This window comes from Lepus europaeus, chromosome 16, assembly GCF_033115175.1.
Source record: "Lepus europaeus isolate LE1 chromosome 16, mLepTim1.pri, whole genome shotgun sequence".
Taxonomy (NCBI): Eukaryota; Metazoa; Chordata; class Mammalia; order Lagomorpha; family Leporidae; genus Lepus; species Lepus europaeus.
Genome location: NC_084842.1, coordinates 1679094 through 1696296, shown reverse-complemented (window position 1 = coordinate 1696296; position 17203 = coordinate 1679094). Strand labels below are relative to the sequence as shown.

Here is a 17203-nt window from a genome sequence, read left to right as displayed (position 1 = left end):
TGCGTGGGCCCCTGCTTTCCACGCAGGAGATCTGGATGAAGCTCCTGGCTCCTGGCTTTGGCTTGGCTCAGCTTTAGCCATTGAGGCCATCTGGGGAGTGAACTAGCAGATGGAGGGTCTCTCTCTCTCTCTCTGGAACTCCTTCATATAAATAAATAAAATATATTTTTTTAAAAAAGCCACCCACACACAGCTGGAGCTCTTCCCCGGCCTTTGCTCACTTCCAGGTAAAACGTCAACGCAGAGAACGCCTCTGGGGAGGACTCTATGGGGGTGGGTGGACGGCAGCCAGCTGTGCCGCCCTTTGGCGTTTGTATGAAGAAGAACAAACCACACTCAGGCTTTACTGTGGAGTGTTTTCTGGTGCCGACTGGGAGAAGTTCCATTGCAAAATGCTCAATCCCAGACTTCTGTTCTCAGGAAATTAGCCCTCCAGCGGCTCCTCTGATCGCCCCGGTTACAGGAGTTCATCTCCAAGTGCACGAGTAGAGAGGACCCGTCCCAGGGAACGGGGCTCTGCTCCTCTCCTCTCTCTCGGGACACTGCAGGGACACCTGGAGGGGGATGCACCTGCTTCCGCCTCCCTCCCCGGACTCCGCTGGACAGGCAGGGACCTCCTCTGTCCCTTCCTTTGAGCCAGGCCCTGTGTTCCCAGAGGGCTCAGGGGACCTCCCTAACACATGGGACCTGAAAGAAGTTCACATAGAAAATGGACTTAAAGCAAGTTGGTCTTGGGGCCAGACCGTTTTTGAAACTGAAGCATCCTTTTTTTCGTATTACACTTTTCTCTAGACTTTCCAAAGACCCCTCATCTGCATGGATTTCAAAACTTCTTGCAACAGAGTAACCGCACATTGTAGTCCCACGTTCTTCCATGAATTCTTTTTCTTTTTTCTTTAAGATTTTACTAATTTATTTGGTAGTTGGGGTTGGGGGAGAAGACAAAGACACATTCCATCTGATGGCTCGCTCCCTAAATGGTCACAACAATCAGACCGGGCCAGGCCACAGCCAGGAGCTTCATCCGGGTCTCCCATGTGGGTAGTAGGGACCCAAGCACTTGGGCCGTCTTCTGCTGCTTTCCTGGGCACATTATCAGGGAGCTGGAACAGGAGTAGGGCAGCCAGGACACAAACTGGCACCCACGTGGGATGCTAGTGTCATAGGCAGCGGCTTAAGCCCTTGTGCCATGAGCTTTTGAGGTTCTGTTGTAGGTAGAGATGGGTGTGTGTGCACAAATGTACACAGACGCACAATGAGTAGCAATGGGTACAGCAAGCAACCAGAGCTTGGTGCCTAAATTCCCACACTACCAGGAACCAAGGATCCTTGGAGAAGTGACTGGTCCCTGGTGAGGGTGGGGAAAGGACAGATGAGCCTGGGGCAACTTGTGCCGGATAGTAAGGAAATAACACAAAGAACAATGGGGCCATGGTTAGAACAAATAAGCCGGGTGATGGACAGGGGTCTTATTGGCCACTTGAGCATTATCATGAGAGCATCAGATAAATAAACCCATTGCAAGGAACAGAAATCTATGAGCCAGCATAGGCACAAGCAAACAAAGAAAAGCCAAACAATGGAGGGAGAAGGACACACTTATCCTTCAGGGAAGCCGGCTAACAAATGTCGAAGAAATGATGGAAATGGAGTCTCAGTCTGAGAAACCATCACTGGGCAGTGGACGGAGCGAGGCAGAGGGCATCAGTGGATGGACAGCGAGGCTGGGAGTCAGATGAGCAATGAAATTGGCATTCGGCCTGCACATCTTCCTCCCTTGGCAAAATATTGATCAACCACAAAGAGAACGATCAATGATCTCGAAGTGGAGAAGTGGGGCAGACACAGTGGTGCCTGGGGATGGGGTGGGCGTGCCCCGGGCGGGTAGGGAGCGGGATCTCACGTTTTCCTGCCCGCAAGGCTGGCTGGAAGGAAGAGAGAGTACAACCGCAGGACAGAGTCTGCAGCACGGGGAAAGCCACAGCTGAGGTAGGATCTCCTGGAGGAGACAGAAGGGAGCCAAGTGCTAGGTGTGGGGGACCAAGGAAGTTCCTGGAAGATGGAGTTCAAAGGTGAAGTTTATTTGGGGTCTTTGAAAACTTCACGAGGGGCTGACGTTGTGGCCCTCTGGGAAATGAACCAGCAGATGGAAGATCTTTCTCCCTCTGTGTCTCTCCTTCTCTCTCTGCAGTTCTGCCTTTCAAATAAATAAATACATCTTTTTTTTTTTTTTAATTTGAGAGGTAGAGTTACAGACAATGAGAGACAGAGAGAGAGAGAGGTCTTCCTTCTGCTGGTTCACTCCCCAGATGGCCGCAATGGCCAGAGCTGCGCCGATCCGAAGCCAGGAGCCAGGTCTTCCTGGTCTCCCAAGCGAGTGCAGGGGCCCAAGGACTTGAGCCATCTTCTACTGTTTCCCCAGGCCATAGCAGAGAGCTGGATCGGAAGAGGGGCAGGTGGGACTAGAACCGGCGCCTATATGGGATGCGGGCACCACAGGCGGAGGATTAACCTACTGTGCCATGGGGCTGGCCCCAAATAAATACATCTTTAAAAAGACTCTAAAATAAAAGTTTAAGAAATGTTAGTGTTATATTAGTAATATATTAGCCATATATTATTTATGACTGCCATGACCAGGGCTGGGCCAGGCCAAAGCCAAGAGCCAGGAGCCAGGAGCCAGGAGCCAGGAATTTCATCTGAGTGTCCCAGGGGGATCCAGGGCCCTCCTCCACTGCTTTCCCAGGCACATTAGCAGGGAGCTGGATCAGAAGTGCGGCAGCTGGGTCTCAAACCAGCATTCTGATGTGGGATGCCGGCAGCACAGGCGGCAGCTTAACCTGAAGTGTGAGTATATGACATACTGTGTGGGGTGGGCGTTTGGCACAGCAGTTAAATCAGCGCTTGGGACTCCCACAGCCCGTACCAGAGTGCTTGGCTTTGAGTCCTGCTGCACTTCTAGTCACAGCTCCCTGTGGACGCACACTCTGTGGAACAGCAGTCGATACCCAAGGACTTAAGTCTCTGCACCCACATGGGAGACCCGGATGGAGTTCCTGCCTCCTGGCTTCAGTCTGACCCAGCCCTAGCTGCTGCAGCCATTTGGGGAGAGAACCAACAGAGGGAAGAGCTCTCTCCCCCTCCCCCACTTTGTTACTGCATTTCAAGTAAACAAATAAATATTTTTGCATAAAAAAGAAACTATGCATGGATTTAAAAATTTGCATCAAAATAAAAGTTTTAAATTCTGTTTCCTCTAGTGACTCCAGAAGAGAAAGAGAGAAAAAAAAAGGTATGGAAGAAACAGAGTGACAGAGAAAGAGATGGGGGGGGGAGGTTGAAGGGAGAGGGGAGGGATGGAGGCAGGGAAGGGAGGGAGGTGTGAGAGGAAGGAACTACTGGACACTGTAATGCCGCGGGTGGATGGGAGGTTATGTTGTATGGTTTCCTGGTTGGAAGGCATTTGTAGTAGTTATGTTGCAAAGAGTCCTGTTTTGGGGTAACACCATAATGTTTAGAGGTGTTGGAGAATTATATCATAAACAAAGGGTCTTCAAAAATCCATGAAAAAGCATATTGTGTAAAATTATGTAACTCCAGACAACTTTTTGTGTGCTGACATGTGTCGATGCCCCCCAAACAAATCTGCAGGCTTGCAAACAGATGGCCTGTTTAGAAAGAGAGGAGACCCTGAACGGAAGTCCTCAGGGGCAGGGCCCCTGTCACAGGGGAGGACCCAGGATCAGCAGCGGAAGGAAGAGCCAACAGCTGAGACAGCCACACTGTCCTGGCTGAATGGTCCAAGGGCAGCGAACTTTCTGCTCGCTGGGTGCCCAGCCCGGGCTTCCCAGACGGGCTCCAGACAACAGCGGCGCGGTGAACGGCATTTTCAGTGAGCGGGATGGAGATCCGGAGGCGTTTCTTCCAAGAACGGCATCAGAAGTGGACACCAGGTTTGCCAGTCCCAGCCAAGCCTGGAGACAAAGCACTATGGGAGCAGGGACGGCCACGAGGTGGACGTGGTCCAGCACGGCAGGAGTGGCAGGTCCTGGCAGAGCTCTCTGGGACGTGCAGGGGAGTCTGCTAGTGGGCTTTCTGTCATCCTGCAAAAGGATGCCACCGTTTGCCTGCCGTGAGAGCACCAAAGCTTTAGCAAAACAATCCCGCGGGGGAAGCTGCCCCACAGAGCCCTTCCTCAGCACGACGAAGCTCCTGCTCCTCCCCTACACAACCATGACAACCCTGCCCGAGGTTCTGGGGTACATCAAGAGACAGCACCCGACCAGGGTCCTCATTCGGCTCCTTCCGACTTCTTTTCCTTTCCTAATCTCACAGTCTTTCAGGAGCACTGGTTTCTCTGCAGTGCAATAACGTCCAAGCTCCAGCAAGCTCAGTTCTCTGGGGATGGCCCAGGCAGCTTGCTCACAGAAGCGTCGTGAACTTGGTGGAGCTTAGGGTGAGAAACAACGCTTACGGTTTTAATTTGTGTGTGTTTCAATTCCATTTCCCGTGGGCATTACAGAGTCCCCTCCTCTGACAGATGCAGAGGTAGAGGGGCGGGGCATGGGTGGTGGGGGTGGGAAGAACACACAGGTGCAGTGTGTGGGGGGTAGGGAGCAGGGGTCCTTTGTACCATTCCTGCAACTTTCTCTAGGTTTGAGACATTTAAAATGCCCGCAAAGGAATGGGTAATAGGGAGGAAGGCTGGGAAGTGTTGAAGAGGCAATTCTGGGGAACTGAAGCTCCCATGAAGAGTGGCCACATCCACCTGTCCTATCGTTAAAGACCCTGGGGCCGGTGCTGTGGCACATAGGCTAAGCCTCCACCTGCAGTGCCAGCATCCCATATGGACACCAGTTCAAGTCCTCAGTGCTCCACTTCTGATCTAGCTCTCTGCTATGTCCTGGGAAAGCAGTAGAAGATGGCCCAAGTGCTTGGGACCCTGAACCCATGTGGGAGACCTGGAAGAAGCTCCTGGCTCCTGCTGCGGATCGGCCCAGCTCTGGCCATTGCGGCCATCTGGGGAGCGAACCAGTGGATGGAAGACCTCTCTCTCTCTCTCTTTCTCTCTCTCTAACTCAGACTTTCAAATGAATAAAATAAATCTTTTTTAAAATAGAAAGGACCCTGAGGAGTGACCTTGACCTGAGTTTTCCTGTCGTTCCAGGAGGAGCCCAGAGTGCCTTGCAAGCAGGCTAACAGGGAGTAGCCCTCAGTCTCGCGTGGGCGCTGCGGGCCGGGAGCCTCCCCACCCATAGCCTCTTTCCAGCCCAGGTAGCCTATGGCTCCCCTGAGTCCACGTGGCGGGAGAGGTCAGACCTGGCTACAGGATCTGGGACCTGGATGCGCCAGGAGCCAGCGCTCTCTGCGCCTGTCTCCAAGCAGGCCCACCCTCATCCAGGGTCGGGAAGGTGGCCGAAGAGAAGCCAGGATCCTACATCCTCAGAGCGAGGCTGCGTGGCGGAAAGGCCTGCGCCTGGCCCTAAGCCTCTCTCCTCCTTTGCTTTATTGCCTTCTAAATTTAGCTCGCCTGCCCAGGGAGCGCTAAGACTCATTCTTCACTAGATGCTCATCAGAAGGAAAAACACTCACATCCCTTCTCATTATCCAGGAGGGGAAAAAAAAGAAGCCACAGTCGGTTCTGAGCCCTGCGGGCAGACGGGGCCACCTCAGCTCACCTTCTCCCCACTCCGGGGCTGCAGGGCCCCACAGCAGTCCCAGGGCCCGGCAACCCCGAGGCCCCGCAGCTACAGCGCAGCCCTGGGGGCGGGGAGAGGATGCTGAGCGCAGGTTAATGAGCGGATGGGCTGCTGGCACCGAGCGCGGTAGCTAAGAATAGCTCCTGCACATGAGAACCAGGTCCCAAACTCAGAGGCAGCTCTCACGAGGAAGGGCAGTGGGTGAGGGAGTGAGGTCTCTAGCCTGTCCCACCTGTCACCTCCCCACGTCTCAGTCCCCGCCTGATCACCCAACTTCCTCTCCACTCCACAATCATAAAACGAAAGCAACGAGGCAGCTTGCAGGAACAAGTTAACATCCATGTCGTGTGTGGACAGAGCAGAGCGGACAAGGGTCAGACCGAGTGTTCATAGTGGTCCCGGGGAAGCTTTCAGACTTTGTCTATGTCTGTCTGCAGAGCGTGGATGTTCAGACCAGCACTGTGTACAAGGGAGCTTCAAAAAAGTTCATGGGATGGGCTGGCGCTGTGGCTCAGTGGGTTGAGCTGTGCCTGCAGTGCCGGCATTCCATGTGGGCACTGGTTTGCGTCCCGGCTGCTCCACTTCTGATCCAGCTCTCTGCTTTGGCCTGGGAAAGCAGTAGAAGATGGCCCACCCGCGTGGGAGACCAGGAAGAGGCTCCTGGCTCCTGGCTCCTGGCTTCAGCCTGACCTAGCCCTAGCTGTGCAGCCATCTGGGGAGTGAACAGTGGATGGAAGATCTCTTTCTGTGTGTGTCTTTCCCTTTAATGCTGACTTTCAAATAAATAAATAAATCTTAAAAATGAAAAAAAAAGGAGCCTTGGGGGCGTACGTTTGTCCCAGCACTTAAGACATCTGCATCTCACATTAGAGTAACCACCTCCTGCTTCCAGTTCCAGCTTCTGGGAGGCAGTGGGGATGGCTCGAGGAGTTGGGTCTCGGCCACCCACATGGGGGACCTGGACTGAGCTCCTGGCTTGGGCGCAGGCCAGTTCTGACCAATGCCGGTGTTTAGGGCGCAAACCAGGAGATGGGAGATTCCTCTCTCTCTCTCTCTTCATTTCCAGGGAAGGCCTGAGGACAGCGGAGGCACTGTACAACCGTCATCTGTGATGATTAACCCCCGATCACGCTGACGCGTGTCACGTCATCACGCGCTTTACAACTGTCAAAGGGGCCTCCGGTTACAGAGCGTCGGATGGCTCCTTACCAGCCAAGGTGCAGAAGACAGACACTGGTCTGAACAGCTCAGGAGGACAGGCTCTCAGGGCCCGCTGGGTTCACACACATCTTTCCCTAGTGGGGAAGTGCACTGGCGCCCCTGGCTCCAGATTCGGGGCCTGGGACGCCGTGTAACACAGGTCAGCGCTTGCCTAGGTGGGGCCGATCCTGTCTTCCTCATCAGAGCAGAGCAGCCCCAGGCCGGGCTTCGTGTACGGGGCCAGCGTCATCGGCCCAGTGAGCTACGCTGCTGCCTGCAATGCCGGCATCGCGCATCTGAGTGCCAGTTTGAGTCTCGGCTGCTCTGCTTCTGCTGACGTGCCTGGGAAAGCGGTGGAGGATGGCCCAAGTACTTGAGCCCCTGCCACCCACATGGGAGACCGGGATGGATTTCCAGGCTCCCAGCTGTGGCCTGGATCAGCCCCAGCTCCATTTGGGGAGCAAACCAGCAGATGGAAGATTCTCTCTCTCTCTCCCTCCCTCTCTCTCTCCCTCCATCACCTGCTCTCTGACACTCTGCCTTTCAAAAAAATAAATCTTTTAAAAACTATAGAAGGCTTGAAACCACCACGCTGTCGTATCCAGAAGGCTGTGTGTGTGAGGATGGAGGACACAGGCAGAGTGAGGGAGCTGCACAGTTGAGCCCTGTCTCTGTGCCTGCCCGAGCTCCCGGGGAAAAGGTGGTGACAGAGAGAAGGGACAGGCAGTGTCCCTACCCTGACCTGGACGTCCCCTCCCTGGCTTGACTGCTTACCAGCCTCACTCCCTCTCATTTCACTCCCTGTGCCTGGGAGGCTGGAGGGGGGGGGGGGTGGAGTCTACACTGCAATCCCAACTCCTGACTGTCCACCTGGAGACACCTGTTCTCCACTGCAGATCTTCCTCTGACTCACGGCATGTGAGCCATCACCGGAGACTAAAACAGCATGAGAGCAGCCAGTGGGACTCACTCCCCTCCCCCGCCAGTCTCTGCTGAAGGAATGAAGGGATGAATGAATGATGAGCATGTGGACGCCACCCAGAACTCCGAACTGGCAAGTCCTATCTGCAGGCCAGACTTCCTTGCCTGCCTCTGGGCTGAGACAGGCGTGACCTCGCCATCTCGGCCAGCCCTGGTCTCTGGCAGGGCGCATGGGTCCCCCGCTGCGGGCTCTCGGTGCACGTCTGTGGAATACATGAACCAGCCCATCTGGCCAACTGCAAAGGCACGCAGAAGTCGCCCTGCACCTTGGTTTCCTGGACCAAGGATAAAGAAGATGAAGGTCGAACGCCACGATCCCCTGTAAGCTCCAAGGTCCCACAACTCGGAAAGGTCGCCATTTCCAAAATCACCAGAGGTCAGCAGAGCCCGGGCAGCACACGCTGGCATTTGACTGCAGCGGCGACTGTGCAACCCGAGGACGCCGGGCATGGCGGAGTGGGGAGCACCGGTGGGAACGGCCTGCTTCCCCACGCTTTCCTGGGCTGTGCCTGTGCGTCACCTGTGACCCCTGAGACGGTCCAGCTTCCGGCCACTGCAGCAAACACTGCCACGTTCCGGACTGGGGGGCCCAGGCCTGCAGCGGCCGGGGGCGGGGGTGGGGAAATCCCTCACTCGCACCCTGACACAGTGCCTGGGTGCGGGGGCGGGCTTGGTCTACTTCCCATGCCTGCGTCCAGCTGCACCTGCCACGTGCCAAGCAGGAGCCCAAGAGACAGGGGACGAGGTCCCCGCCCCCCCGGGTGCCTGCACACAGCAATGCCTGCGCAGGCAGGGAGACGAGGGGAGTCCTCAGCGGGGTCCCCAGAACCTCCTCTCCCACAGCCGGACAGGAAACAGAGCCTGGGGCCATCTGCCCCCGCAATCCCATCAATTCTGGGGGTTCTGGAGGACGGAGACGCGGCCCCCCCCTTTTTTTTAAATCTGGCGAACGCGTCATCCCAGAAGGTCCTTTTTTTTTTTTCTTTCCTTTTCTTTCTTTCTTTTTTTTTTTTTTCCCGACGACTGCAGTCTCCATCATCAAATATTTTGATTGGATATAAATATCCAATCTAGCATTTACTCTGGAAACTGAACATCAGAAGCTAACATCGGCAATGCGTGTGTAGCCATTTCATCCAACAAATCAGAGCGTCTGATGCGCAACCCACACCACGCCAGCGGCTGTGGGGAAAGAAAGGGAAACGGCTCGTGGACCTGGCTTTCGCCTAGCGTAGCGTCCATCAGGGGAAGGAAGACACACACCCCTGGGGCCGGTGCTGTGCATAGTGGAGGTGCCAGCATCCCATATGGATGCTGCCTCGAGTCCCGGCTGCTCCTCTTCCGATCCAGCTCTCTGCTAATGTGCCTGGGAAAGCAGTACAAGATGGCCCAAATCTTTGGGCCCCTGCACCCACGTGGGAGACCCGGAAGAAGCTCCTGGCTCCTGGCTTCCGATCGGCTCAGCTCCAGCCATTGCGGCCATTTGGGGAGTGAACCAGCAGATGGAAGACCTCTCTCTCTGTCTCTCCTCTCACTGTCTGTAACTCTGCCTCTCAAATAAATAAACAAATCTTAAAAAAAAAAGACACACACCCCATGTCTGTGCCATGTGGCAGGACCACGGGTGGGCTGTCCTCAACAGAGATTCCTTTGCGCTCTGGGGACCAGGACACACACAGCGTCTGTTGGGCTGAGACCCAGGCCTATGCCACAGCTACAGGAGCTGACGTCACCACACCCAGGGCTGGTCCACCATGGCAACCCCTACCCAATCTCCCCACCGTGGCGCCTCAAGTCCGTCCTCCACACAGCAGCTGGGGCACTTCCCCAACACCCTAAACCACAGTGTGCCTCTGTAACACCTTCCAGGGGCTCCCCACCCTCATGCATGGGCAAAACCCTCAAAGTCGTCAACAGGGCCCACAAAGCCCTTCACCAAAGCAACCAAGCTGACTGCTACCCCAGGACCTTTGCACAGACTTCCCTCTCCCAGGGATGCTGTTCCCCAGAAGCCGCAGAATTCTCACTCACAGACGTGCCCTCCTCAGAGGCCCCTCTGCCTGTTTCTCCTATGTGGAGCCTCCCATCAGCTGATGTCCCAGACCGCGTTCATTTTCTTGGCTCTTGTCAGCCTTGTTTAGTGCTGGGAACGTTCCTGGGCACAAGGCAGGCGTGTGATGGATGCGTGCACTGACCCCCGGGTTGTACTCACCACACCACTCACCCCTGCCCCGTCGGCCGGCGCCAGCATTTGATTTCCTCGAATGCTGAGTGGCGTCCAAATATCTATCTTTGGGCTGGACCTCTTATCTGCGCTCCAGGCCCAGATACCCGGATGCCTCCGTGACATGTTCCCGAGGGCCGGGCTCCTTAGCAGGGCCTCCTTCCAGCTCCACCCCCGACCCCTCACCCTGCCCACACGCAGAGGCTGCTCCCACACTCCCGCCTCCAGAGCCAGGCCCGGGGCTCGTGGCCAAAGTCCCCTTCCTCACCCTCTCCATCACTCAGGACTAGCCTTTCCTGCTCCAGCTCCACAGCCCCCCCCACTCGCCACTGCCCGCAGCCCCCTCTGACCTCTGTCTCCTGCACATCTCTGACGCAGTGTGCGAATCCGGGGTGATCTGGCCTCCACCAGTAGCTCGGCCAGGATGTACTAATACGGTGGCACAGGTTGCTCAACAGCCAAAGACCTCCATTCCTCCCGGGCCACGGCCATGGCTGCAGGCTCCTGCAGCACCTCCCTCTCACCTCTGCTGCTCCGGCCACTCTGTCCCCTGCCCCACGTCCCCTCTTAGCCACAAGCAGCTACGGGGTTAACGTCTGGCATAGCTGGAGCGCGCACACGCACACACACACACACGCCGTCCTTGTCGTGGCTCTGACCTCTGTAGGTTCCGGTGCAGCCCCGCTGTGTCTCATCTGTTCCCTCCCTGCTCTCTGAAGTCCTCCTCTCCGGCTCGCCCTGAACGCGCCACCCTGTCCCCTGCCCCCGGGCCTTTGCTGTGCTCCGACCTCCAACCCCAGGCCAGGCCTCTCACGCCCGGCCTTCCCTTCCGCCCTCCGTGGTTCCCAACACTGGGCTTTGGTGCGCATTAGCTGATTAGCAGGTGTCGCTGCCGGCAGGCGGCGGCTCAGAGAGATGCGGACTCTGCCATTTTCTCTCTCCTGCCGCGACCCTGCAGCCCAGCCTCCCAAGACAGGCGGCATGGACAGGAAGACGCGGGAGGCAGGGGTCTGAGGCGCGAGCGGCGCTGGAACAAGTGTGAGAACCGGCTTTCCTGCAAAGACACTGTGCGCGCATGTGTGCGTGTGTGCTCTTAGCTATGGATGTCTTCCTCCCTATTAAACGAATGATGCTGATGCTGATGAAAATGAGCAGGCCAGGAACTGCCCTGAATACTCAGATGCCTCTTACATAAGCCCAGAGTGCGTCTTTGCACGCTACGGAGACTCACTTCTTCCTGTTACGGCCAGCAGCACGCTCTTTCCCACAAAACACACACCCCGAGAGCGTGCTGCTTATGTAAGGACGAGCGCTTGCTGCATCGCCCCGCCACAGTCCATCCGCTCAGAGCTGCAGGTCACGGCCAAGGCTGAAGCCGGGACCCCGGGGCAAGAGCCCGTTTTTATCTCAGCACAATGAAGGCAGCTGTGAGGAAGGGACGTGCCAGTGCCATTAGGAGCCCAGCGCTGCAAGGCTGCAAAGAAGCAGTGTTGTCCCAGGGTGCGCTACCAAGCCTGAGGAGGGAGGGGCTTGGCCACTGCGGCCCTCCATCCACTCTCCCCTTCAGGAGTGAAACCAGGGCACCCTATGCAACCCGAAGCATCTTACAGAAGCACCCTATGCAACCAGGGGCACCCTATGCAACCAGAAGAGCCCTATAGAAACAGCTATATAACAGTAAGCACCCCATAGAAGTACCCTATACAACTGGACGCATGCTATAGAAGCACCCTATGCAACCAGAAGTACCCTATGCAACCAGGGCACCCTATAGAAACATCCTACACAACAATAAGCACCCTATAGAAGTAGGGGCACTCTATATACCAGATGCATCCTATAGAAGCACCCTATACAACCAGAAGCACCCTATAGAAGTAGGGGTACCCTATACAACCAGAAGTGCCCTATAGAAGCACCCCACACAACAATAAGCACCCTCTAGAAATAGGGACACACTATAGAAGCACCCTTACAACCAGAAGCATCCTATAGAAGTGCCCTATACAACAATAAGCACCCTCTAGAAGTAGGGGCACCCTATAGAAGTGCCCTATACAACCAGAAGCATCCTATAGAAGCGCCCTATACAACAATAAGCACCCTCAAGAAGTAGGGGCACCCTATAGAAGCACTCTATACAACCAGAAGCATCCTATAGAAGTGCCCTATACAACCAGAAGTGCCCTATAGAAGCACCCCACACAACAATAAGCACCCTCTAGAAGTAGGGGCACCCTATAGAAGTGCCCTATACAACCAGAAGCATCCTATAGAAGTGCCCTATACAACAATAAGCACCCTCTAGAAGTAGGGGCACCCTATAGAAGCACCCTATACAACCAGAAGCATCCTATAGAAGTGCCCTATACAACCAGAAGCATCCTATAGAAGTGCCCTATACAACAATAAGCACCCTCTAGAAGTAGGGGCACCCTATAGAAGTGCCCTATACAACCAGAAGCATCCTATAGAAGCGCCCTATACAACAATAAGCACCCTCAAGAAGTAGGGGCACCCTATAGAAGCACTCTATACAACCAGAAGCATCCTATAGAAGTGCCCTATACAACCAGAAGTGCCCTATAGAAGCACCCCACACAACAATAAGCACCCTCTAGAAGTAGGGGCACCCTATAGAAGCACTCTATACAACCAGAAGCATCCTATAGAAGCACTCTATACAACCAGAAGCATCCTATAGAAGCGCCCTGTACAACCAGAGCATCCTATGCAATCAGAAGCACCCTACAGAAGTGCCCTACACAACCAGAACGAGGCTCGGGCCGCTGTGAACAGTCCTCATCTGCAGCTACCTGTCACAGCGCAGTCACAGATCACGAGGCACGGGTCAACAGGGCCCAAGATCTGGGGATGAAGCGGCCACAGGAACAAGCCGGCAGCCGTGGCCTTGCCCTGTGATGCGTCCTGTCCTGCCTGCCTTCCTCCCACACCTGCGTTTCTCGGAGAGAGCCTGCAGCCCCAGCTGTCTCCAGCAGGGGCGCTGCACCGTCACTGGCGCTGAGCCCACCGGCAATGATGTCAGCAAAGCAGCGCCCAGTGCCATGGGGCCTGGGGCGCAGCCAGCAGTGATGGGGAGAGAGGGCCGAGGTCTTGCCACTGGGAGGCCAGGCGAGACAGGCCGCTTCCCAACCTTCGCATCTCACACAGAAATCGCGCCGGGCGCAATCCTAGGAACGTTCCGTCATACCCATGTTGGCAAAACGGGCTCCTGTGACAGCCGCCCCACACGGGGCGATGCAGCCCCAGCACCAACCAAAATCATGGCATTGGCATCTGTGGGTGCCAGAGCAGCCAGAGCAGCCCCTACCCATGGGCGCAGGTGGGGGCGGGGCTAGCGGACGGAGCCCCAGAACTTTGCCCCCTCCTCCTCTGACCACCAAAGAAGGAAGCTGAGTGCCCACCTGCTGCCCAAGCCAGCTGGGATGCCTGCTGGAATCCTGCTGGGGCTGGCACTTCCGGGTGCAGGGGATGCCGGGCAGGGGCGGGGTGGGGGGAGGCGGGCTTCTCACACAGTGGGCACCCCCAGCCCGGAGAAGGTCACCGCTAGGGGCTTTGCATCGTATCACACACTTCCTTCCGCCTCCTGTCACCTCCTCTGGCCTCCATCCTCTCTGCTCCTCTGGCTGCCAAGGTCTGCCACCACGAAACCACCCGCATCTGAGTGGAGTCTTGGCACTGGGCGCTTGAAACTGAGTCGGGGCAGGGAGGAGAGGATGTAGGCTGAGATCCAGGGACTGGCAAAGGAAGGCTGGCCGTCAGGGGTGGGGACAGTGAGGGCCACCGATCCTGGGCGGGGCTGTGGTTTCGCCAAGGAGCAGTTCTGGGGACGGGCAGCGGCCGTGGCTGCACCACCTGGTGCTCCAGAGCTGGACACGTAACAATGGACACGACGCTCCACTGCATGCGCTGTGCGCTGAGGGAGCTTCAGAAGCTGTGGGAGGCGGCCATGCTGTGGCGTTGTGGGTAAAGCCACCGCCTGCAGTGCCAGCATCCCCTGTGGGCGCCAGTTCAAGTCCCGGCTGCTCTGCTTCTGATCCAGCTCTCTGCTATGGCCTGGGAAAAGCAGGGGAGGATGGCCCAAGTGCTTGGGCCCTGCACCCACGTGCGAGACCCGGATAAAACTCTTGACTCCTGGCTTTGGCTTGGCCCAGCCCTGGCCACTGTGGCCATTTCGGGGGGTAAGCCAGCAGACAGAAGATCCTTCTCTGTCTCTCTCTCTCTCTCTCTGTAATTCTGCCTTTCAAGTAAATAAATACAACTTTAAAAAAATAGAAGCTCACAGAAAATCTGCATTCATTTAGTTCCGTTTTCCCACCAACTTTGCGAGGCCTCCTCCTCACAGTCACTCCAACGAGGAGCAGTTTTTGGAACAGTAGAGGCGGTGAGGAGGGAAACACAGTCCTAATTGGTACAGGCTGGCAAACACCGACAGACAAAAGCCACATAGCGAGCTACCGACCTCCAAACGCAAGCCACACACCTGGCACCTCCATGGAGCTTTCTTCTTTCCCCCTGAAGTTCCCAGACCTCTGCCCTGCCGCGCATCCCCACAGCCCCTCCTGGAACCGAGCGCTGGCCGCTCGCTCCGCTCCACAGCCCTCCGGAGCCAGCCGCGGACGCCGCAGGCACTCACCCGGCCCGGAGGCCACAAAGGCTGCCCGGGGGAACAAAGGTGACCCCAGGGCTCCCGGCACAGAAGCCTTCAAAGGCCTTTCCTGCTACCCACTCTCAAACACCACACAGCCCGAGTCAGCGGCAGGGGCCCGCAGGGGAGGCGAGCACGGAATTCAGGCTTTCTGAAGCCACTGGGAAACAGGCTCAGTGGGGAAGTTGCCAAGCTCACCAGGCAAGGGCCAGCATCAGAGGCAACGCGCCCGCCCCGTCCTGCTTACCTGGTTACAGGTGTTCACGTCTACCCCATTCCGCAGGTGGTCCAAGGCCTTGTCCAAGTTACCCGATCTGGCTGCTCTCAGAAAGCTGGTGGCAGCGTCGGCCTGTGAGGACAAACAAAGGGACGTGAGTGGCCTCGGGTGGCAGTCGGCTTCCCTGTCCCCGCCAAGCCCAGTGCTCAGCAGAGGGGCCGAGGTCAGGGCGGGGCTGTGGCCACTGCGCCCATCGGAGACGGCCCCTCGCTGTGGCACAGGGGGAGGCTGCCCTGGACCGAGCCCCCCTCCGGGACCAGGGCCGACAGGCAGGGAGCCCCATGCCAGCGACCCATGCCAGCGACTCACTGTACAGCCTCACAGATGGGCCTGTGACCACACACAGGCCGCCAGCCCCCGGGAGTCCAGAGTGCAGGCACCAAGAACGCAAGCGCGTGCTCTTCTGTGCTTCTTTCTGTGCTTCTGTTTTTCTCCTGAGCACTTTCTAAGTGCTACTGGGGCCTGTGTTGTGGCGCAGTGGGTAAAGCTTGTGATACGCGCATCCCATATGGGCGCCTGTTCAAGTCCCAGCTGCTCTGCTTCTGATCCGGCTCCCTGCTAATGCAGCTGGGAAAGCAGCAGAGGAGGGCCAAGTGCTTGGGCCCCTGACCCATGTGAGAGATCAGGATGAAGCTCCTGGCTCCTCCTGGCTGTTGTGCCCATTTGGTGAGTGAACCAGCGGATGGAAGACCTCTCTTTCTGTCTCTCTCTCTGTCGCTCTGCCTTTCAAAATTTTTTCTTTATGAAAAAGAACCATTATTAGCACTTTACATAGAAAATGAAAGGACTCTTAAAAGTTTGTGGAAAATTGAATCGAAAGAAGTTGATTTTAGTACAAAAAAACTTTCAACTCATGCATATGAAAGGTCTTCATAAAGCTCACAGAGGAGCTGGCATTGGGTCCAGCAGTTAAGCCGATGTCCCGCACTGGGGCTCCTGGGTTTGAGTCCCGGCTCCAACTCCCGACTTCAGCTTCCTGCTAACACAGGCCCTGGCAGACATCGGTGATGGCTCAAGGAATTGGGTCCCTGCCCTCATGTAGGAGACCTGGATAGCTTTCCAGGCTCCCAGCTTTGGCCTCCAAGCCGCTCCGGCCACCACCGGCATCTGGGGAGTGAACCAGCAGATAGGAGCTCTGTCTGTCTGTCTGTCTGCCTCTCCCTGTCTCCACGCTTCTTAAAGATAAGAAAACAAAAAAGTTGATGGAAAATTTTATTCTGCAAAACCTACGCACAGATTTCAAGAATTCCTCATACCAAAACAAATGCATCTCTTCATTTAATTTTTCCATGAACTTTTTGAAGTAGCCACACACGCACACCCATAAATATGCATTTAATCCTCATTTCAAAACCTCAGAGGCACGCCCCATCGCAGGCCCATTTCACAGATGAGAGAGCTGAGGCAGGGAGCTCAGGTGACTTCTGCAGGGCTGCACAGCAGGTAAGCAGCATGACCAAGACCCAGCGGCAGGCAGTGTGGCCCTGAGATGCCCAGGCGCCACCTCCCAGCTCTGCTGGCCGCTTAAGCTGGGTGCCCCCAGCCGGGTGTCGCGTGCGAGAGTGAACACTTCGGTTCATTAGCTGTTGTTCAGCTGCCTGCCCCACGCACCGCCAGACCCTGTGCCGGGAACACTTGTTTGCAGTAAAGATGGACGACAGACAGAGAGCAAGAGATGACAAACCTACGCTGCCTCCACGCACCCTCCTTACACAGCGTGCTGTGTGGAGTCCCCACCACCACCATCAAGCTGTGCCCACACACCCATCCCGGCAGGTTGGGGCGGGAGAAGGGCCTCTACAGATTGGTGATGTCACGGATCTCGCTATGGGATCATCTGGGTGACCTGGGGCAAGCCCAAACGCTGCTGTTCAATGTCCTCAGACGAGCAGAAGCAGACGAAGCCAGGGCAGCAGGCAGCGGGCGAGGTGACGAGCCAGAGCGAGCTGGCCCTCAGACGTCTGGCTGGGAACTGTGAGGACACCTTCGCATGCATGCTACGCCGTGGCCACAGCTCATGCTGATCCCGTCGTCCCTGAACTCAGACGGCCAGGGATCTACAGCCAGCAATGCCAGGGAGCTCTGATGACTACCCTGCCCTCAATGTGGGGTTCTGCGGCTTCACCACTTAACGGGGGGGGGGGGTCCCTGGC

General features: G+C 56.3%; 1 protein-coding gene across 1 annotated transcript in view; it reads right to left on the bottom strand.

The window, feature by feature from the left end:
- ANK1 (ankyrin 1) overlaps positions 1-17203 on the bottom strand; it is a 177398-nt gene that overhangs the window by 58697 nt on the left and 101498 nt on the right. Inside the window, exon 2 of the mRNA XM_062213779.1 lies at positions 15021-15122. Within this exon, the coding sequence (XP_062069763.1) occupies positions 15021-15122 (102 nt within the window). The remainder of the gene's footprint in view (positions 1-15020; positions 15123-17203) is intronic.